Source organism: Chamaea fasciata, unplaced genomic scaffold, assembly GCF_029207755.1.
Source record: "Chamaea fasciata isolate MVZ Bird 193981 ecotype frontalis unplaced genomic scaffold, bChaFas1.0.hap1 SCAF_9, whole genome shotgun sequence".
NCBI lineage: Eukaryota > Metazoa > Chordata > Aves > Passeriformes > Sylviidae > Chamaea > Chamaea fasciata.
Genome location: NW_027094094.1, coordinates 22626030 through 22649727, shown reverse-complemented (window position 1 = coordinate 22649727; position 23698 = coordinate 22626030). Strand labels below are relative to the sequence as shown.

The 23698-nt window shown below is 36.6% G+C and overlaps 1 protein-coding gene across 14 annotated transcripts in view; it reads left to right on the top strand.

Moving 5' to 3' along the window:
- Positions 1-23698, top strand: part of KCNMA1 (potassium calcium-activated channel subfamily M alpha 1) — a 427658-nt gene that overhangs the window by 329729 nt on the left and 74231 nt on the right. For 3 of the 14 annotated variants that reach the window (XM_066191496.1, XM_066191497.1, XM_066191495.1), the window contains exon 19: positions 6960-7133. The exons of the other annotated variants lie outside the window; for them this stretch is intronic. In XM_066191496.1, coding sequence (XP_066047593.1) covers positions 6960-7133 — 174 coding nt within the window. The remainder of the gene's footprint in view (positions 1-6959; positions 7134-23698) is intronic. 14 annotated transcript variants of the gene reach the window in all.

The following is a 23698-nucleotide window of genomic DNA, read 5'->3' as shown; positions in this document are numbered from 1 at the left end:
TTCGAATCACTAATCACTTTTGAAAAAACTTAGGTATGCTATCCATCTCTAAATGATGCCAATCATTGGTCTTAAAAATGCAGTTCTAAGGAAAATGAAGGATAAATTGAAAAACCTTTCCCCTATTGCGTTAGGAAACTCAACTTCTCTGTCAGCATGTAATACTTCACTATGGAAATTTGATTTTCGATGCTGCATACACACACATCCGTATAGCTCTGTATGACAAATACATGCTTTATGAGCAAGTAACATACTAATTAGAGGCAGCTGAATGTGGAAAATATGTAAGATGAACAGAAAAGTTGTATATGAAAATATTGACACATTCAGGTGAATTAAATGTGAAAGAATATCTTCACATGGAAAACTTAATTATGGTGGCGCTAATTAATGCAGCTTCCCATAATGCTTAAAACCCACATTCTTTAATAATGCATCTGAGGTTGCACTTCCATTTAGATACTTTGTGAACATTAGCTTGGGGTATTTGGGGTCTAAACATGAGTTTGACCTATATAGCCATTTGTCCAAATTTGTTAGGCCTAATATTAATAATTCAGGGCAGATCAGTACATTTTTACAAGGCAAAAGATAATTCATGTAATCCTGCTTTCCTTTTGCAGTTTCTTTGCCATCCCTTTCTCCTTACTCATCCCACTCCCTAAATAACACACAAATGCTAAAGGCATTTTGTCCAAAGAAATACTTGTGTGGAAATTTTATTCGCAGATTGTTATTTTTTTTTTAATGTTTTCAATCTTTCCTATTCCATTTAACTGTAGTTTTTGCAGCAAGAGGCCAAATATTATGTATATATTTATATGGAACACAGCCACATTGGGATGAAATCTCCAAACTGGATGACCTATTACTCCTGTTTCTTTAATTTTGTGCAACAGCTATGGTCTAATTCTCTATATATTTTTTCCAGTGACAGTGCTTGCTGTGAACGGTGGGGGTTGAACCCCAGAGGGGACAAATCATGTGTACATTGATGTGTTTGAAGGAATTTCTTGTAATCGATGACAATTGACAAACTTTTGATTTATTTTTCCTCTTGCTGCCTTGGAACACGGCCCCTACTATATTTTAACTGCACACTGATAGTGATCTATTGTGAGTAAAAATGGGTTCCCTGTAGCCCAGAGTACGGTCCAACCTGTCTTTCTTTAGCAGAGAGTATTTTTTGTTCAGTATTTTGGTTCTTTTCTTTATTTATGTTGCATGTAGCAGTGACGTCATACCCACAAGTTTCTCATCGTTTACACCAATGGAGATTAGGGTGACGTTGAAGAAAATACAGCAGTTTCCCCTTCTTCCACCTATTTGCCCCTTTTTTCTACAAGCTTATTTCTTATCCCTAAATGAAAATGAGATCTTGGCAATAGTATTTCCTTGAAATTATTCTGGAAATATCTCATGAATTTTTAGGGAGATTGGTTAGGCAGGGGTAGTTGCCTCTATAGCACTCTCTGCCTGGTTAAATACAATTCAATTGTCAGGTCCCTGTTTAGTTTTTCAGTACTTTGTCCTTTCTATCACACAGCTGGCACAAAGAGTAGCACAGAAGTCTTTTACTGTCCTTATCTAACTTTTTTCTCCCCCATGACTGAAAAAAAAGTTACAGGGGAAAGCCAGACAATGAATTAGAAGTGTGGGTTTTAATGTATAAACCCAGAAATATCTTCAACAGGAAACAAGCTGCAGTGATTATTTTCCTGAGCTTGCTGGTTTTGACATTAATTACATAAGTAGACACACACTGACTTTTCAGGATCGTTGTTGTAAAATTTTACAGTATTATTATATATAGAATATGAGCTTTATGGACCACTTCATGTCAATCTAGGTCATACCACTTAAAAGTGTACAGAATCTATGAAGGCTCTCATCAGCCACTTCGTGTATACACTTACGATAAATACAGCATTTGGGACATGGAAAGAATTTCCTGCTCAGAAATACAAGTGCTGCAAAGAAATGTACTGGTTATAGAGCAGTGTTGGGATTATATGGGCTTGTTCTTTCAAACAGCAGGGGGGATCAAGTATCTCATAGCTGCAGTGCCAGATTGAGGCTGTAACTTCACTCTGGAACTGCAGCTATTCTAAGTAAAGGAGGCCATGAAACGTCAACATTCTACCAAATATTCTGAATTTACTGTGTGAAAACACTTCAGCTCTTAATCAGAATTGAGACATTTTTCCCCCTCTGAGCTCTATACACTGTAGGATCATGCAAAGAATTAAGGAATAATTTATGCTGTTGATAAAGTTCTGGCCTTCTTGAAATTATGGTGGTCTGCATTATGATTATCATTATTTACTATTTATTTTACGGTGGTGCCTGTAAGCTACACTAAAAATTTGAGATCCTGTTGTGGAAGAAAATATTCAAGTAGAAAACAAATTTCTCCAAACATCTCTTTTTAGCCAGTAGAAGTAGAATGACACAGCAGAAAGTTGAAGCAGCAGGAAAAAGCAGATCATGAAGCAGGTCAGCATGATAAGAATCAACAATAAAACAAATAGATAAATTTCTGTGAATGAAATGGTGAATCCTGTTGACTTTGAGGCAAAATACTGGAAGTAATCTGTATCTGTCTGAAGCATTGTATTTATTTAAAATATGTTCCTATGTTGAGACCTTTCTGAGCTAAAGAAATTCATTTAAACAGCAGTAAATAAGTAAAGGAGTTTTTCATGCTGTGAAAGAACTAGAAAAGAAAAGCTCATGTAATTTTGGTTTGGTTTTTTTTTCCATTTCCCCAATAGCTTGTTTAGAAATGCAGTTTGCTTTGAGAATACACTGGCTGAGAGTCTTCTGTAAGGTAATGAAGGAAAGGTCATGATCAGATTTGAAAATTAAAATGAATTGGTCTATAAATGTGCCATTACATCAAAACCTGTGAGTCATTCTTATCTCTACAAAAATAGGGCAAGATGTCCACTCAGATCTCCTGCTGTTTTTAAAGTTTTGACATAGAGCAGCACCATGTGAATTGGAGCAAACAAGTGACCAGTTGTCTTTGATGGCAAAAATTGCAAGAGAGTGAAGAAGCTCAGTTGCTAGTCTTGAAGTTGTTAATCTTGTAAGGATTAAAAGATGGAGGGATAGATTTGCCTGTTGTGTTAAGGTTAATTAATTCTCACAAACAGTTTAAGGTATGCTGCTGTATTTTTCAGGAAACTGAAACTGTGCTGGGGGAAGTCCTGTCTGTGTTTCAGTCTCATGATGCTAACCAGCATTGCTGACAGGCGATCACACTGCTCTGGTGTCGCCCTCAATGCTGATGATTTTTCACTCATAGTTCGAATCATGAGAACTTGATGAATTGAAATAACACTGTGCATTTCAATTCTGAAGTGTTTTGGGACCTTTCTATACCATTCGGTGGTCAGGAAACCTCCGTTCCTGCTCCTAAGCAGCTGCTACCTGAGGGAGATCCACTAGATGTCCTCGGAGCTCTACTCTGGCTGCGCTGAGCCCAGGGAAAAGCGCCCCAGTGACGGGACCAGTACCAGGATGGGGTACAGGCTATGGCTTACAAAAAATCAGGAAAGAAGAAGGAATACTTTGTTCTGTTTTCTTAAAAAAAAAAAAAAAGAAAAGAAAAAAAAAAGAAAAAAGGGAGCTTTTCCTTGACATTTTAGGTAGAGAGTAATCTGCAGTTTCCTTTGCTTATTTTTGCAGCTGGAAATATTTCCCATTACTGTTAGTGAACTCTAAGTAACACTTCAGATCCAGACAATGTACAAATTTTAACTGTACTTTTTGACTTTTTGAGATCAGAAAGTATGGTATTGTGAGAAGCTTAGACATCTGGGGAAATATTCATTCTCTTATAGAATGGAAGGCTACTGCCTTCTGTGAAAAATTGCATCTAAAAGTTTCTACAAGTATTGATATACTTTATAAGCAATTGAAAGAAACTTCGTTCTCCTTTTGCTCTTAATGAGTAGTTCATATGTGCCTCGTTTTGTAAATTATTTAAGCAGTCTTAATGTCCATCAAAACTTCCCCAATACTTTTAGTGATTAGTTTTACAAATGTTGTGTGATTGTCATCATATTAAGTAGAAGGATCTGTTCTTTTTTTCTTCCTATTTATTATACAATTGAAAATAGGGAAGTAGTTTCCTTTATGTCCCAACTATTGTTTTCACCAGTATCAAATTACATTCAAGATTTATAACACATCTAGGAATAGAAATTAGTTGATTTTTATGCAGGTTCTACAGGTGTCAAATAAATTTAACACACACACAGAGGCTGTTCTTAAGGTCCCCCTGTCCTCAGATAAGTCCCATTTTCTGTTAATGTTTATGGAAGTTTTATAGAAAATGGTGTGTGTGTGGCCGAACCATTTAAAATCATTTCTGTCCTGTCTTTGATCTTGTCACTAGTCATCCCTACCAATAATGTGTGTTTTGTTTTATTTAAAATAAGTATTGTATTTGGTGTGAATGTCACTGACTGTATAAAAGGAATGAAGAATAACAGCATGTTTTCTTTCCAAAAGTTATTGCTCTGATATGCAGTTGCTTATATACTGGTTAAAACCCTCATGGCAAGTCCTTTCTGCTACTTATATTTCCAGGTCCAAGCCTGTTTCCTGCATGTTAATGATGTGAAATATTCAAATGATGCATGATCTCCAGAACAACTGACAGTAATAGTTAAAAACAGTCCCTGAAGGGCATTGCTTTTGAGAAACGCCATCGTGTCCTTCCCCTGTTGAAGAGAAGGCCTTAAATTTCCAGCTTTATTGGTTTAAGTCTGATGAAAATGATACAAAAAGTTTTCCTTCCCAGCCTTCTTTGCCCTTAAGGATTATTTCTTTTTAATTTTCATAAATGTGTCCTATCCTATTATTGACTGTTGACAAGATATGGCCACAAGTAAATGAAAACCAGGGACTGTTACTAACCAACGACATAGTAGTTGAGAATTTCTGAGCAGTGTGTTTTGCTACAGTGTTTGATTAGAAAAAGTCCTTCAAAACAGCTATAATTACAGCAAAATGGGCCTGTTTTTTTTCCTCACCTACTGTTAGTGTGTCTCACAAATGCCCTTTATTTTTCTTTCATTTCCTTAAAAAATAAGAAACTAGGCATACTGGAAAGACTGTCACACTTTTGGTAACTTATTTCACTTTTCTTTTGCTGTCCAACTTTTCAACTTTAAAGAATGTGTTGGGAAGAGTTAGACAGAGGGAAAACATGGGAAAATGCTGTTTTGAATTTTCTGTGTAGTTTGAATGTGTATGCATCAAAAGTTGCAGTGGAAACCTTCTTACTAAAAGCCAAGCTCTGAGGAATGATGTACTATGCAATGAACAAGCCTGATGCTGCATGATGAATTTCTGAACAGCTGTAAGATAACTCTACTAGGATGCTAAAAGAACATGGCATTAGTCATGTGAGCAAAGTTTTAGAGGAATGGAGTCGCTGCTGAAGAGATCACTCATCCATCTCCCTCAATGCCTGTTTTCCACAATCATAACGTTACCCTTGCTTGACAAGTATACTGTATGGCAAGCCATCAAGGCCTTAGAACAGGACTTGACCCATCTGAGTGATTTCAATCCCTCTTTCCTGGTGACTGTGGGATTAAGAAACTGGAAAAAAAAATTCTTTTAAATTTAATGTCATTACCGTCATGCAAAAAAGACACCCTAAACTGAAGGTACAGGCCAGAGAAACATTACCTTTTTCTGCATTTGCTTTTAAGGTTTTGTTTTCGCCTGTCAGTGTTGTTTTGTTTTTAGTAGATTGAGTCAGTTCAATCTAAACCATTACCAAAAGTTGGTTCAGTGCAACATGTGAAACAATCTAAATGGCTTTTGGTTTTCTTGAGATGCAAACATACCTGATTCAGATGACATAAAACATTCCAGGATGGCAATTATACATGCATTTATAAAATAGGATGCTCTATATTTCTAGAAATACATAACAAGGATTCAGATGACTGAAAGATAAAGATATTCTGTCTAACCTGGCACTTGTTTTGGGAATAACACCTAATTCAATGTTCCATTATTTTGTTCTTGATTGACTTTTGAATCCGGAGCAGAAACCATGCCAATGATTGGTTCAGCATGTTTCAGTGGACCAATGCTCTGTGTGCTTTTGGTGATGCCTTATTTGTGAACTGATCTTAATGTCGAGCATATTACCATTTTTAGTTTTGTCTCTTATATGGGCAAATTTTTGGTATTCTGTCAAGAGTTAATTTGAATTCCTGAAGATATAATGTAAGCAAAATTAATTTTTTGGAAAATTTTATTAATATCTTGTAACTCTTTAATAATGTGTGATTCATTGCAGCAAAGGAGTTCCTTGGCACAGTTTAATACAGAGAAATTATTATGATTAGTTTAAGAATAAATATATTTATATATATGTATATATATGTGTGTGTATGTATCATGCATATGTGTGTATGAGTGTGCGTATGTAAGAATATATGTGTATGTGTGTTTCTGTGTGTGTATACATACATATATATATTTATAGATAAAGAAATCTCTGATTTTTACAGGAAACAGGAGAGGTCAAAAGTATCTAAGGGACTAGCAACTTTTGTTTTCATTTTAACCCAATGGTATTAATTGTGCCAAGGGAAAAGCATATTGTTAATATTCTGTGCTTTTACTGTGTTCTATTTTGATCCAAACACTTGACTGTAAACAGTAATTTTTCCCCATGACTGCGGTCTCCCTCTAAGACTGAACAGAAATAAAGAGCAATTAATCTTTTGCCCTACTTCTAATGTACAGCCAAAGTGTTATCAATAATCTCATTGCATTTTTTTTTCCTGGGTCAAGACTGTTAACATTAACTAAGGCCTGTATTAAATCCCTTAAATTACCTTCCAGCTGCCTTGTTATATATATAACCTTGCCATTAACCTGCTGCTCTTCCTCTCCTCCCATCCAACACATGGTTATAGCCAAGATGTCCATCTACAAGAGAATGAGACTGGCATGTTGTTTTGATTGCGGACGCTCTGAGCGTGACTGCTCTTGCATGTCAGGCAGTGTACATAGTAACATGGACACCCTTGAGAGAGCCTTCCCACTTTCTTCTGTCTCTGTTAATGATTGCTCCACCAGTTTACGTGCCTGTAAGTTTTAACACCAACACATGCTGTTCCATGTCTGTGGTGTCTGTGGTATCATCCCCGTCTTGTGTCGTGCATTGTAGTTCTGTGAGTTTTACTGGGCTGATGCTTTTTTAAAAAAAATCAAACCCAAATTTGATTACAGCTCTGTATTTATATTTCTGTTTTTATTTTTAATGCAAAAAATGTAAATCATTATTTTGCTTTGTATGCTCTTTATGAAGCATCCTCTTGCAATAGCATGTAGGACCTTAGTAGTGCAGTATGGTGACATCTTTTTCTATTTAATTTAGATGATACAAATTGTCATTAATTAAGCAGTAAGTGCTCCAGTGGAGGACCAGACCTGTGTCTAAATTGGTGACTGGTGCCAAGTCGGTAGCTTTAATAATGCTGGCACTAGAGCACCATACAATGGGAGTAAAAAAATACACAGGATACAGCATAGTAGCTGAACTGTAGTAGGTGAAGTTCTATTTTGTGCTGCTACTTTTATCTTTAGTTTTGTTTGTAACTCTTCATTCTCAGTTAGGCAGGACCTTCCATCTAATACTGAAGTGTTTGTACTTTTTGTAAAAATAGTTGTACTTTTTGTAGTGCCTTTTTAGGAAAACTAGGCTGATGCAAATCTCTGGTATGTTTTGAAATTAAATGTAGAATTGTTCCATAGGACAGTAACATTCTGGAACATGCCATGAAAGCTCTTTCAAAAGATCAGAGTTCAGAGGGAGAAGACAGAGAACAATTCTTCATGGCCATTAATTCTTCGCAAAACTGTAGGGATTCCAAAGCTTGGATTATCAGTGTGATGTAAACAACTGAGAAAGATTGTTAAATGGCCATTTCTTTGTTTGTTTGTTTCATTTTCTTGTCCTCTTTAGTCATTCTTAATGGGCAAAACTGTGTCTTGGGACAGGAACTGTTTTCCTTTCCCATCTCAAGTGACAAAGAAAAGCTATAAAATTATTCAGATACAGCTATGATAATAGATTGGAGTTTTGATTGGGAAGCATGTCCATTTTCCAAGGCAAGTCATTGTGGACAAAACTGCCTTCCACTATGAAGACTACAATGTAGTTTTTAGATTATGCACCCGGTTGTCTTTTGGTACCATATGTATTGCAGCGTGTAGTCCAAGTGGGGAATTATTTTGTTTTAACTATGTTGATTTATGAACTATTTTTCCAGTCACAAATACAACGATCCTGTAATTGTTACATTTCTTTTGTCTGAAGGCCATATTAATTAAAAGTATTCTAATAGGATTTCTTGGAGATTTTACCCAAAATTATCTCTCTCTGTCTGTGTATAAGCACTCTGAACATCCTAGCTATCTACTTGCTTGCAACTCATCAAGCAAGTAGATGAGTTGCAAGCCACCATAAGGTGGATGGTTCCTAGTTTTAAGTCCTGTTCTGAATCACAGGAGGTTTTATCCTTTAACATGACTTTTATCAGGGTAAAATTTAACAAAACATATTTTGTTAAGAAAAGTGAACAAGAAACCTTCCTGTGTTGAGAATTGCTGCAGGGAGTTTTTTGTAGAGTGTAACAGCCTCAGTAACACCGTGCCTGGTGGTGTCTGTACGAGTACAGACTAGTACAGAGAGTATGTGGCTGGGTCCTGGCACTGGAGTTAGCAGCAACCAGATTAGGATAAATTATTATGTCCCCTGCAAGTGGGTAAAATTTCTGCCATTAGCACTGTTTGGCAAGGAAAGAAAAACTAATTTGTAGGTTTACCATAGCTTTCAAGTCCACTTAAGACTCTACAGAGGCAGATAAAGTAAACATTTTTGATTGTGTTGCCTGCTGAGCCAAAACCCTCCACAATAATGGTATTATTTCCAACAAAAGCTTTTTGGGAAACATGTTAGAGCTATGTTATATTTTGAAGGATAAGTGATATTGACAGCTTTGAGGATTTTTAGCATCCTATACTTCAAGGGCCTTTTCCCCCCTTCATCACTCCATCAAATCAAAAGAGATCTCAGTCTTCCCCTTGTGAGACTAGTCACCTTTGACTGTTAATAATAAGTACGAAAATCAATACCAATTCACACTCTTTGCAAAGCAGTATAAGCCTTTCTTTTCCAATTAAAATATATATATGCACGCAACATTGCACTGGCAGGGCTTCAATAGAAATCAGTGTGTTTTCTTTGCAGTGCACAGGGGTCGGATGATGCCCATCTTGACAGAGCTAGTTAGCTCAAAGAATGGTGGGGAGAGTCAGCTTTTCATTAAATATGAGCAGATGTGAAATGTAGAGTGTTTGACAATTAGAAATGGCAGCAGCAGGGCCCCAGAATCAAAGTGAGGTCAGATTGGTGGATCAGATTACCTCTCTTACATTCTTTAGTTGTTCTGAAAATCATTTTAAATTAGTGTCAGTGGAGCCATGATGGGTTTTGCCCTTTGTCTTTTATGCTACGACTGTATTGTTTCCCCAGACACTCATTAAAGGTCATTATACTATTACAGGGCTTGCTTTGGTCGTGGTGCCCCAGTTGAGTTGGTTTGCTTCTACAGTTGCTTAATGTTCTTTCTTTCTTTCTTTCCTTTTTTTTTTTAACTTTTGATTATAAAAGTGGGCTTTTTTTCCAAGGTAAATAAAATCACAGACCATTGTATGAAGCTTCTTGAAACAATGAGTAGTTTTTGTAAGAATTAGTGCTGTTTCTAAAAATCGGATGTTGAGTAGAAGATATCAATTTACATATTCAGTGGTATACACAGGATTTAATCTTCTAATTGTATAATCTGCAGAGGAAGTAACACTTGCAGTATATTTTCCACTGTCAATGAGTCTCTCTGTTATTATATTGTTGTCTCTACTTTCAAAAAATGAAAATCATATTTTGATTAAGTATAATTACATTAAAAGAGCCTTTGAGTTTATAGGCTGTTTTCTGGAAGAAATACTTATAATTTTTCTAAATGTAAGGAAAGAGAATTTTAAGTCTTTTTTATGTCTACATTTTTTCAGATTTAGCTATATTTGGTAGATTGCTACATGAATAGCAAATGGTCCAAGTATTTTTTGCATTGGAGACTCAAGTCAATTAGAGTAAAGAGAGGCACTTAGCCACTGAAAAACCTGGGGTGGTTTATACAATGAAATTATGTAATTAACAAGTGTGCTGTTTCTGCTTAGGTCTGTGCCAAGTCTTGGGGGTGCCATTCAAATGATTTATTGATACGGACAGAATCTTAACCTGAACCATTTAATTTCTGTGTTTCTCCATCACCGTATGGCTGTGCTTCTCAAGAACATGAAGAGTTCATGTTCCTAACAGAAACCTTTCCTAAAGTTGTTGGTGTGCCCACTGCCCGGGGAATATAAATTTTCAAGGATATTCTTGATATTAGGCCCAGATGTATCTAATTCCGCTGGTAAGAAAACATGCTTTGGCATGCTCTGGTAGTTCTGAGAAGCTTTATGGGAAGAGTTTTGCTTTGGTGAATATCAGGGATCTCTGGAGACAAAAGACAAGAATAATTATTACTGTATTTTGAATTCAGGGTTCAGCCCAGACTCTTAGATATCTTACATGGAAAGACCATGCTAAGACAAGTTGGAAAAAGCTTAACTTCTGAAAGAAGCAAAGCATGTATCTACCTGTGTGCCAGACCCAGTTTAAAGCCATGTATTCCATATCGTCTTCTAGTGTCAGCACGTTTTATTCTGTACTGACAAGTTAGCAGCTGAATCCTTCTCAAAGGACCTAAAATCACATTCTGCAAGATTAGGTGAACATTTTGGGTACCAAGGTTGGTAAACTCTGCTGAAACTATGACTGGTGATGTGACCTTAGAAAGTTAGGCCAAGAAAAGCTCCAGCTTCTTCACTGATATGTTACTTCAGACTTTGCCTGTGTGTCTTTACAACTGAAAAAGCCAAATTCTATAATGAGAGTTGAAATTATATATAACTTACCAATTTATCCAGGGAGATGAATGCATAACACACACAGACATTGGTCAGTGTATCTAAACCTCATGAGTTGTATAATGGTGCTTGGGCTTTTCTAAATAAGTTGACAATTATTAAGTCCCAAGTTCCTAAAATACTGGCTGAAAAGCCAGCATACTCTATTTCTCCTAGAATGCAAGAGAACAATCTCTGCTTTCTATAACCTACTATTTCTCTAGTCTTGCTGTAGTAGCCAAGACAAGAACTACTTGCTGTCATGCATGAGCTGAGGTGCGAGAAAGGCAGATGTGTGACTTGCCAGGAGACAACTTTCAGTGCTAGAATTTTCTGTTTGCCATTTAGCAACAATGGATTTCCTTTCACAGAATGTGTATACCACCTTGTGGTAGCTGGAGACTATGAGATGCTCAATCCACCTATGAATATCATCACATTTACATTATATTTATATTATATTATTATATTTATCATGCTCTGATTATGACAAGGTGGGGTAGTACCACTGCTCTCTCCCTCTACACATGTTTTCTGAGCTGTGAGACTTCTGCAGTGGCCACAGGAGGGAAGTAGACCTGTTTGCTTTGAAAATCTTACTTTTGCATGTGCTACATAAATCCTTTCTCTTATATATAACCCACTGACCTTTCTGTGGTCACACTCTCATCTTTGTCCTGCACAAAAAGCCCAGTAGTATGCTTTTGATGTTTTGAGGAAGAAGAGATTGAAGGAATAAACAAGCAGTTGGGTCTTGGAAATTAAAACAATTGGGAAAAGATGGACAGATACTCTCCTTTCTAAATAGCATAAGGTCCTAAACAACTGACTGTAATCATTGTGTTTTTTACAGCTCACTTCAATGGAATGACCCCACCTCTGTATACTGTACAATTAGAGAGTACCATGTTGTATAGTCTAACTTTTTCTTTTTTTTTTCTTTTTTTCTTTGAGATTAATGAAAATGGAACATGAGAATGAGACATAGTGCCAAATAAATTCTTGATAATTCAAAGGCACAGAGAATATAAATAATAAGCCTAATAATAATAATTATTCCTGAAAGCAACTGTGTGTGAAATACTGATTTATGTAAAACTGGTTCCAGATATTGTCCTTTTAGGGTGACAGATTTTTACTTCCTATACATTGATTTCCATACATTAAGTGGTGTATTCCTGTGAACTGACATGACTATGATGTTTCTTCTAAATACCTCTACAAGACTAAGTTTCCCTTCTCAAAATACTGAAAACAGTGTAAAAATAGGTACCTGTGTTTATTTTAGTTTCCAGTTTTCAGTAAAGAATATTATTTTAGATAACTCAGTTAAGGTACAAGTCCAGTACATCTGAAAAGGAAATCAAGCGTATACATCCTAACAGTTGCTATTTGGGAATGAGGGGAATCACCTCCCTTTGTCATCTTCTGAGAATGAATCACTGTTGAGAAAACTGGTATTGCTAAAACTGGACAGTGGGATTTTGAAGCCTAGAAAAAACAGATAATGGAACAATTGAAAAAAATAGCACTGTGGGAGAATCACACAGTGCTATTTTATAGAGGGTCTTACGGTGTAGCCTCTGTCATGAAGTCAAAGCTTGTAGGTGCTGGAGATCTCCATATCTGCAGCCAGTTCCATAGCCTGGGACTGGCAAATCAGAAGCCAGGTGCTATGAGATCTTCTTTCCTGGGACTGGAAATTGCTCTTCTACTTTCAGACCTATTTTATACCTGCAATTCTGCATAACCTACTTTCTTTCCATCTTCTTCTCGTTGCAATCATACAAAGCTGCATGCAGGTGTTTCCACTAAAGACAATGAGATGAATTGACTCAATAAATGCAATCACAGTCTTAACTAGTATTCAAGAACTGCTAGCTGGAACAGTGGTTTCACTGAGCCAACCCTTTGTCTGCCTTTCTTCCCCTTCTGATGTCCAGCCTTCCAGGTGATCCCATCCTTGATCTAACTGGTCTTCTCTCTGTTTTGGTAACAGTGAGGTAGAAGCAGTGATCAGAATGGGCTGGTATAGTCTCTCGTGAGACTCCAAATATCTATTGCATCACTTTCTTCATATATATGAGTGCACCTTGACTTTTGAGTTTCCTCTTCAAAAATTGAAGATACAACATTTATTACAAAGGGAGGGAAAGTGACACGAAACAATAGGTATTTTGCAATAGGTGACTTCAATTGTGGTAGTTAGGCTCTAATACAAAAAAAATTAATCCCTTTTATTGTTCTGTACTTTAATAGTACCTGAGTGCTGTGAAATTTGTAAGCTTTTCTTGGGCATAGTATGAACATATAGGTGAATACTGAGATGTAAAAATGCAGTTGTAGAAAAAAAACCCAGAACGATCCCTCCAAGCTAAGCTGTTTTCAGAAGGTAGAATGGGAAAAAGGAGACAATCTGGCTCATTGCTAGACAATATAAATAATGAGGCATGCAGTTTTTCAGGTGAGTTTTGTGCTGCAGCGTATACAGCTGTGCTGATGAGAGTGAGCTCTGCCCAATTTGTGGTGTTTGTAACAAGGAGATGAACTCTCACATCATCATGAGGTGGAGGCACTGCGAAGTTTAGCGGTGAAACCTTTGAAGAATTGGGATAATGGGGAAAGGAAAGAGCAAGAAGTCTGCGTTTAATTCCTTTAGGCCTTTGTGTTGAGTAGTGATTCTTGCCAGGGTCACAGGAAGGGGCTGATGAGTGGCTTGCTTTTATGGGTACAAGCTAGGAAGGATGCTGTCTGCATCCTGTGGAGTGAATTTAGCAGAGGGTCTTATGCAAGGTGACATGGAAATTATGTTTGCATTTTTAGTTCCTGAGTGTGGCTGGTTGTCATGAAACTCACCATGACAGTTTCTTACCACCAGGCAGCAGATTCTTCCTGTTACCTCCTTGGTGTGGGACAGATGCTGGCCGGTTAGGTCTCCTTCTCTACTGCTTTCGAGCTATTTCAAGCGACAGATGCCAGAGCTGGCTCAGTTTCAGCTTGAGCATTTCTGTCATAGCCCTGCCTTGAGCCCAAATTCTGACCTTTACTATATGAAGTAAAGTATTTATGAGCAAGCAGTGGCTTGATCCAGAGCAGGCTTAGAGCAAATGTCAAGTGTCAAGTCAGTCTCCTGCCTCCTTATACCACCTGCGTTAGGAACCTGGATTAGACCCTAGACTACAGCATTGACTGCCTTAGGCTTTATGTGTCTGTAGCGACATAACTTATTAACAAAGAGTTATTAAATTTTTATCAGTTTTATAACGCAATGTAAATGCCTTCTATGAATCTACATTGTATTCATTATCATTTAAAACGTTAATTAAGTCAAAGTTGCATTTAATTTAGTTCTAAATGTGCCTTTGGGAGGAAGCTTTTTAAAACAGCTGCAGGATTGAGAAGTTCATTGATGCTGGGAAGTTCTTAGTACCATTTTTCAGGATAGGTTCCCCCAAATTGATTGTCATTTTGACTCTTAGCTAGTTTGTGTGGATGTTACTGGGCAAGGTCTCAAGTTAATATTGAAACAACAACGGCAGAAAACTATCAGCTCATGCTAATCATAGAGACATTTTGATATGTAATTCATGCTCTTTTCCAATTACTTCAAAACCAAAAATTTTAGTATGTAAATCCTGTACATATCATACTCTTGTTATAATTTATTTTCTTTTATATCCTTATTCTTTGGCTCCTTTTATAATTCAAGGAAAAAACATGTTCACCGACTTGGAATATTTCCCCTCAGATTGAGAGAAAAATAAATCTTCTGGCTTATATCTTATACATTTCATGTAATCTGGAGGTATTGTAGTATATAGAAGGAGGTGCTCAATGAGGTATACAACAGACCACAATATAGTTTCAACATAAAAAGTAGAATTCAGTTTAGTATAAAATTCCGTGGAATGAAAGCCCTTGCTTTATGTATGGCAGTGGTTTTGCTTTTGATGCATTTTAATGTAAAAACAGGAGAACTTTGGAAAAAATCAAACTCAGTGGATCCATCATCTGTTTATTCCATAAGACCCCTAGCATATTTAATATGTGCATACCTTTAATCAGGTTTACAGTGACATTAGGAGTCACTTAAATTAATACTATGTGGCTCATACTTCTAGAACTGGAAGCAGGGGCAGCCAACCTATTTCATACCTCGGTCAGGAAAATCTATTGAATTAGAACAAGAGATCTTCAGATTTTATCAAAGTCAGTGTAGGTTCAGCAGAGCGGATCAGCCCCCAGTCTGGAAGTCCGAAGCAACTTACAAGACAGTTTTTCTGAGTCTTTATATTTTCTGTTGAGTACCTAGAACCTTCTGAGGTACTTGCGTATGCCAGGAAACACAACCTCATGAATTATTTATTTTCTGCGTGAAAAGAGGAGATTGTTTTCATATAACTCTGTGTTGTTCTTTAAGTGCCACAAGAGAAGTGCACATGCTGTATTGTTGCTTTGATTGAGGTTGCAGTAGATAGGAGAGGGTTGGACACAACACATGAGAAAACATTTTAATTATTTTTAAGAAATCATAAATACATTTATTTCAGTATGTAAGTTCTTAACTGTGTTGATAATATACTTCAAAATAGTTTAAGTTCAGTCATCCTTTCACTGTTTGAGACTATTCACCAGCTTTTAGCATTTTTTAAAATAATACAATGATATATCTTTCCTTATGATACTTTACTTAATATTGAATGCTCTAATTCTGTGATTCACTTTTTATCAAAGATTTTAGGAACATTAATGTGTGCTACCTCACACAGACATGCTTCACTGATACTGATCAGATCTTGTTAGCACAGCAGAAATATTCTCAAAAGGAAAGGTGGGGAAAGCATTATTACTTTGTGAGATGTGTCCAGTGTTATCTGGTCAAACACTCCTGTGTGCATTTTAGTTTGACTGGAATTTTCACCTAGGCAAATGGGAAACAAAAGTGCCACAAGGCAAAGATCCTAATCTTGACTGTGCCACTGACTTTCTACGTGGCTATAGTTGTTCTTCCCCTCAAAGAATGAAAAGACTGTATTCTCAATCTATTATACTGTATTATATTTTGTGCTATAAAATGCTTTGAGATCTTTACATTTTGATGTCCTAAATATAAGCCTGAATGTCCTTATGACATAGATATTCCCCTTCAGAACTCGGTTTTTCAGATTTCCTGATCTTTGCTTAAGAATATAGATGCATAGCAAGAACAAGAGGAGAGTGAAATGGGGTACAAGATAGAAAGAAGATGTGGGGAAATTACCATAACTGCCTTGCTGCTGTCTAATTTAGAGAGGTTTAGAAAGGGTATACTATATGAGAGGGCAGGAGTAACTTGAGTTTATCTGCATCAGTAGAGAAGTATCTCTGCTGCCATATTTTTTACATAATCTGAAGGTTTTAGCTGCTTCCGAACTTTAACTGGAATGCAGACCTTGTTTACTATGAAGAACTGCTGAAGGAAATCCAAAAATTCATTATAGCATCTTTGATCTTTGTCATGCAATTTCCTTTGTTCGTTCTTACGTAAAGAATTTTGCTTGCACTACGCATGTTCCTTTCTCCATTCCCATGTTCCTGACATTGTCTCCACTCTCTCACTCCATGGTGCTGTTTGTTCCCTGACACATCATGTCTCACAGTATGGAGAGATTTTACATCACCCTATGCTATGGAGGAAGACTGGAAACAGGAAATGGAGACTCTGTTTTGGAGCAAACTCTTGCCCAAAGGAACCTGCAGGTGTGCCGTCTAACAACGGCCATGGTTTAGTCTAAAATTAGCCCCACTTCTGTCATACTTAGGTGATCCCTTATGGGGTGAGTCATTAAGTAAAAATAGCAGTTTGACACATGGACAGTAATTTAGAAGTCAAGATAAATATTTGCCTAGCTGGTAAATATTATTGGCAGATAGGACAAAGACTCTTCTTGAAGAGAATAAAAACAATTGCAAGTTTTGAGCCTAATGTAGAGATGATGCTTATTCCTTTTCCATGAGCAAAATGTGGTAAATCCATAGGTGTAAACAGATAGTGTATTTCATTAGCAGATATTTGTCCAAAGATTTTTTTTATCTTATTTATGCTTACCTCTATTAGAGTTATTCTTGATCTACCAGATCATGCAAGAACTTGCCAGGTTTTCTGTGATCAGTCAATCACAAGATGGGTGGCAGCAAGGAAGTGATACAGTATTTATTTAGAATTGCAGGGTATGAAAATGACTATAATTCGCACAATGAGACAGCAGAAGGATGAGAAGGAGTGAGATGCACTGCTGAATAGAACAGGATGTACTTTCCTGGCTTCCACTACATACTGTCCTTTCCAACATATGGGACATGTTTCCAAGCATTCAGATGACATGCTAGTATTTCTCATCAGTATTGGACTCCTAACCATACTTGTATCTTGCCTTGCTTTTGACAAGACACACTGTTTTTTCACTCTTGCTTTGCTTTTGACAAGAAACACTGTTTTTTTCTCCATTCGTAAAAAAGCCAATAAGCTCTCCAATGAGTAAAACATAGTTGGCAAACTCTTGGATGCTAGTAAGTGCTTTTGATGTGCCGCAGAAAAAAGTATTTACCCTGCTGTGTGAGGTTGCACATTTTAAGAGTTCTACTGATGTTAACTTTTGACAAATGATGTTTCATATAATTTGAGACATGAAAGTGTAATTTTTGTTTCATTTTATGAACAAAATTCTGCAGAGAATAAAATCTGTTTTCATTTGCGAAAGATCTAAATTTTTCAATAGTTCTTAAAAGATGGATTTTTTTCTACCAAAACTTGTGTTCCATAGAAAAGTTATTCAAGGAAAAAAAAGTAAATAAATAGATAAATACATACATGAATAATTTAATTTAATATATTCTGATTATTTGTATTCAAGGGTCTCCCTGCCCTGAGTAACAAGATGTACCTTACTGATTTCTTCATTCAGACAAAGGAGATGAGAAAAGATGAGAAGACAGTAGGGCTGGGACAGATGTCAGTCTCAGCAGAGGTTCTGTATCGATAATCATGGTGTAAAGATTGCAGAGCTTGGAGTCAGTAATGTGATCCTCACTATTTGACAGGATCCTTCCATACAAGGAGTCCAGTGTGCAGGCATCCTATACTTTGGAGAGTTGCATGACTCAGCAGAAGCCCTTGGTTATGTTTGGAAGAGGAGTAGATGAACAAACAATTTGCAGTACCAGGGAAGATTCAAGCCAAGTATCCGGTCACATAGTCTGGACTTGACTCACTTTACATCAGTGTGAAATTCTGTTAAGAGCAGGGATTGACATTCTTCTAACTCACTGACACCAGATCCTTCTGCATGTTAATCTATGGAGTATCAATTCTGTGCCCTATCTGCACTTCAGTATGCCATTATCATGTGGTTATGGCGTTCTTAGAACTCCCTATGCCTGAATTTGCCTCTTTCAAGTGTAGGATTATTTAAATTTTTGTTTCAGATTTCCCCTGTTACCACTACCACATGTAGTTTTTTATTAAAGCATTATCTGTGGAGAACTTTGTGCCTTTCTGTTTTTGTGAATAATCCTTGAAAGCAATATCTCCTACTGTAATGAAAGTGCCTACTCTGTTTTTGGATTCAGGATTTCTAGTGTTAGCATGTCTAGTGGCTGATCAAACTTTAAAGGTCTTTTTGATTGGCTGATTGAGGCTTTGAATGCTGCAGCTCATTCATCCACAGTTTTACTGGTACGTCCACTGCTAAATAGCAAAATCCTTGTTTTGCATTTTAAATTGAAGTGTGAGGGCATGCCAGAATCATGTGTTTAAGTTCGTACATTCAGCCTCAATACTCAAGCCCCACATACTCCTCAGGAAACGTCCTAAAATTGTCCCTTGGGTCACACAGATTTCCTCAGCAGTATCCTTGAGTTCTGCCCATGAGGAATATAAAATATGTCAAAATATGCATTTGGTTTTAATCTGCCTTTAGCATATGAGTCTTTTTGTGTGCCCTCTTCTTTCTCCTCAAACAGGACAAAATAAAAGCCTCAGAGGTAAAGCTCCAAGCAATTCGATTTTGGAAGATGACTTTCTTGACAGCTGTCAGTGTCCCCTGAGCATAGGATTTCTGGATGCTTTCAGTATCTGACTCTCAAAACATCTGGCAGCAACAGTATTTCCAAATATATTGGCATCCTGTGGCATTTGCGTTTGATGGAGTTTCTTTTAGGGTAGTAACTGACCTGTAAATCTTATGGAATTTTATGCATCAATTTTTTCTTTGTTGGAGAGAGTTCCTCAGCTCCAGGTTATTGTAGAGTTTATTGTGAAGTTGGTGTGATAATACAGCAGAAGTCCTGACAGTTCAGTGGTTTCCTGCTGGATCTTCTTTCCTTCTTTTTTTTTTTTTTTTTTTTTTTTTTTTTAATCAGTCTTCCTTATCATGCTACCTACTTTGAAAAGGGGCATCACCTGTATTTAATTTTATACTCACAGTGTGGAAGTCATTTTTGTGGTGAACACACCAAGTGTTCTGTAGGATACAACAAAGTAACCTGCTAATTCAATACCTTGACAGTCCTCTCTCCAAAGTTCTCCATTGCCTTTTTTCCTCTCCTCCTGATTCATTGCACTGTGTGTGAGCAGTGAGAGTGCTCTGTTGGGCTCCTTTCTCTTTATTTGGTACTGCCCATATTCTCATCAAGGTTTGGTTAATGAAACCAGAACTACTAAGTGCAATGCAATTGGGTTTGATGACGTTTTCTTTCTAAAGCTGTTCCTCGTCATGGGTTGTGATCTGTCTGATCCTTGTCATGAACTAAGCAAGGCTGGCATCTCCCTGTAGCTTTAGTATCAAAGCAAAAATTAAAAGGACAAAACATACGTAATTTTACTTTTTTTAAAACATGGATATGAGATTAGTTGGGTAGATTCAGTATTATTTGCTTTCTTTCTCTGTTGCTAGTCTGTGTAATTTTATGCCCTTATAGTTGGTCTTACATGAAGTGAATGTGAATTCTCCTCTCACAGTATTTCAAAAGAGTTGAACTCTAGTTGCTGCAGAAATTTCAATCTTATCAGTAATGTAGGTGTTTTGAGTAACAGGGAAATTACCAGAGATAATTCATTACAGTATTTTTTTTTATTTTATGTGGAGGTATTTTGAGCCTATTCAGGTTGTATTTGAAAAATGTGATCTTTGGAATACACATCCATCTTTTTGAAATCAAAATGATGATGTAACATTGCTATTAGTTGTCATCACTAGATTTTTTAGCTTAGGCTTTATTTCCCACCCTTATGGGGTGGATTGCCAGCCCTTGCTTCCCACAGCAATCAATTTCAGCCAGTCTACTGTGAGATTTTTGCAGAGATATGAGTTTTGTGGTTTTTTAATATTGTGCTGTTTTACTTCCTCTTTTTTTTTTCCCAGTATTTACCTAGAAATTATGTACTATACTTCCGTATATTTCCATAGCAATTGATTATATTCTATCTCCATTTTCGCTATCATTATTTTTGATGTTGTTTTATAGATTAAATCTTAGTTATTTATATCTTGGTGGTTTTAATATTAATAGTTTTAACAGGTGGTATTGGTTTTTTAGATGCATTTGTTCAGAGCAAGAAAAAAGCTTCACAAGAATGGAGTATATTGTGGAATACACTGAAGTAGGGATCACATAGAAAAAAAAGTAATTTCTTAGTGTTATAAAGAGTATTTAACTGTGTATCTGTAAGTAATACAACCTGCATATGTGACGATAGCCTTTTAATAAAACAGGTTCAATCTATTTGATGAATTTTAATGTTTACCCTGTGACTTACAGTACTTTGCATAAAGTAATTCCTATGTTAACATTCCCTGCTTTTATGAAAGCTATAATTCAGCTAATAGAGTACTGTTAAACTGCAACCAATCTGCTAAAAATCTCTTCTGGTAACAACTTCTCTATGTATAAGAACAGCTGAGAAAAACTGCTGTATGTTTATGCATGGATTTGAAGACGGGAAAACAGCACTGGGTCTTGAAACTCCCTGTAACCAGCAGGTGGTGGTGCTGGCTTAGAAATCAGTAGTGGCTGAGAAGCCTGCAAGAACTTCATCATATATTGCTTTGCTAAGGAAACATTTTATTTAAAAAAATATTTCTGACAGCTCTTTTAAATTGTATGCAGTTTTTTTTTCCATAAAGGTGTATACAGTGTAAGCACTTGTCTCTAGAGCCAGTGTCTGTGCAGACATTGGTTCAGCATTTTATACTTTACATATGAAATAATATGATGGTCACACAAGTAACAGTAGTGTGAAGACCTCCATCCCAGAGGAATAGTACAGCTAAGTCTGAAAGACTATTGGGGATCACTAAGCCTGATCCTTTGAAAATGTAGTAAATGGAAGTTTTCCCACTGCTGTGGGTGAAAACTGAGTAAGACTAATGATAAGAACATGAGTTAAATGTTAATATTTCAGTTCTTCTTGTTCAGAGACACAGACATTTTTACACCTTTTTTTTTTTCAAAGATAAACCCAAGCCAAAAGAAATTCAATGGTATCAAATTTTACAAAGTAAAATGATATGAATAAAACCCCGATTTATCAGTCACATATTAACCACCAAGTTAAAAAAAGAAACAGCCTAAGCCAAATCCTCACAAGTGTGCTTTCAAAAGTAAGGCAACTCATGGGGAAGTAGAGGAAGAACTGAAAAAAATAATTCATAAAATCTTAGAATTTTAGAATGCAATCACCTGGATTTATAAGAAGGGTAGGAAAATCTTTATTTCATTGTGGTATTGGCAGGGACCTAGTCTGTCTTCTTGTAATAAGCAAGGTAGATGAAATTTTATTTCCGTTTAAATCTTTAGGATATGCAGGTTGGAATTGCACTGGAAATATATATTTTTAAGATGTTAAGATAAATTGGCACTTCTAAATGGAAATAAAAAAGTAATAATTCTAATTATATTTCTGCAAGATGAAATCTACACTTCCCAGTGTTCACAGGAAGGAAACAGTTGCAGCAAGGCTGAGTTGTAATTTGTGGAGTCCTGCTCCAAAGGCATGGAAATACCGCTTTCCTGTGCACTGAAATACTCTTCCTGACAAACACAGTCTATGCTGTAAATACAAGATTTCTAATTCCGAGGAGCAGAGCAATCACCCAGGACTCCTGTGCTTACTTTTAGTCTTAGTTACTTCAAGGCATTGTATATTTTTCTCTGAATTTAAGAGAGCTGAGGGAGTGTAAACAGTAAAGTGATCATAGGAGCAATGATGAGTGGCCTTTCAAATTTAGATTTTTTTTTTAATACTAGCTTATTTTTTGTCCACAAATAGAACTTCACTGTTTTGTGCAGTGACTGATCAGATTGTGAGTGTGTTTAGCCACAAAGGGGGAACTTCCTTAACTTTGTAAAACCAAGACAGATTCCTCCTACAGTTTAGCAGAACTGCTTAACTACAGTGTGCCCTTGCTAGTGTTGCAACTTCTTCCTCTGGGTCCCTTATATTTGGTGTCAAAATCCTCTTTGAGGCAATAGGACGAAGGACAATACACTCTGGGTTGCTGTGCACCGAAACAAGGATAGTCTATGACAATGCATGGAATATTATAATTTGCTCTATGTTGCTACTCCTAGAGAGTGTCCCAAAGATGTGCCTTTTGGCTTTACGTGTCATGCCTTGGGGAACTGTCAAAGGGCTGCTCATAACGAAATCAGTGTCCTTTAATTTACACTATTTTTTTTTTTTAAGGAAGGAAAATGGAAACACAAATAAAAAAGACGTTACAGTTTTTCAATGTTAGAGACACACTTTTGTGCCCAATTTAAAAAAAAACCAAAAAAAACCCAAAAAAAACCCCCACCAAACACTTTAATAGCAATATACTCTTATCACATAAGAATATTGTATATTTTTATGGAATGTATTCCAAATGTACTTCTCAAACAGCAATAGCAACGTCACAGTCTTATACCTGCTAGATCTGAGAAAATTAGAGATTAACAGCCACAATTTCAGATCTATTGGTCACTTGAATTCTAGCAAGATCTGTAAGAAAATCCTTTAAAATAGAATTGACTGCAAGTGAGCCACCCAAGGCTGTGTAACCCAAGATCAGTGGTAAAACTAAATCCCAGTCAGGAGATTCCCAGCCCTCTGCTTATAGCCATGGGATCATCAGTCTGTTAAAATGTTAACATGTGGCTTTGAGCAATCCTTTTGTGCTTTGCTCTGCTAGAGACAGCAGCTGGGGCTCCAAAATCATGGTTCATAGCTGCTTGTGACTTGGTAGGAAACACAGGGTCTGAGCAGCTCTTTTCTGACACATGAGGTAATGTTTTCTCTAGCTCCTCCTCCATGTTCAGGGCAGAACACCTTGTTATAATGAAGTAACATAATTTAAAATTTAACTTGCCGTATTTACACTTGCCATGCCTAAGAGACGCTTTGACTTTCCTTATTCACTGAAGTGTACTCTCAAAAGACAAAGTTAGTTCCCTTCACTCTGATGTTGTTCTGGAAAACAGACCCCCTTGAAAACACACCATGTTCTAAGTTTTACAGTTTAGGCACATCTCCATTTCTTTGCCCTTTCCCAAAACAAGCTTTACTTTATCCAAATAATATTCTGCATGGATATGGCATGTGGAGAAGTCAATTGAA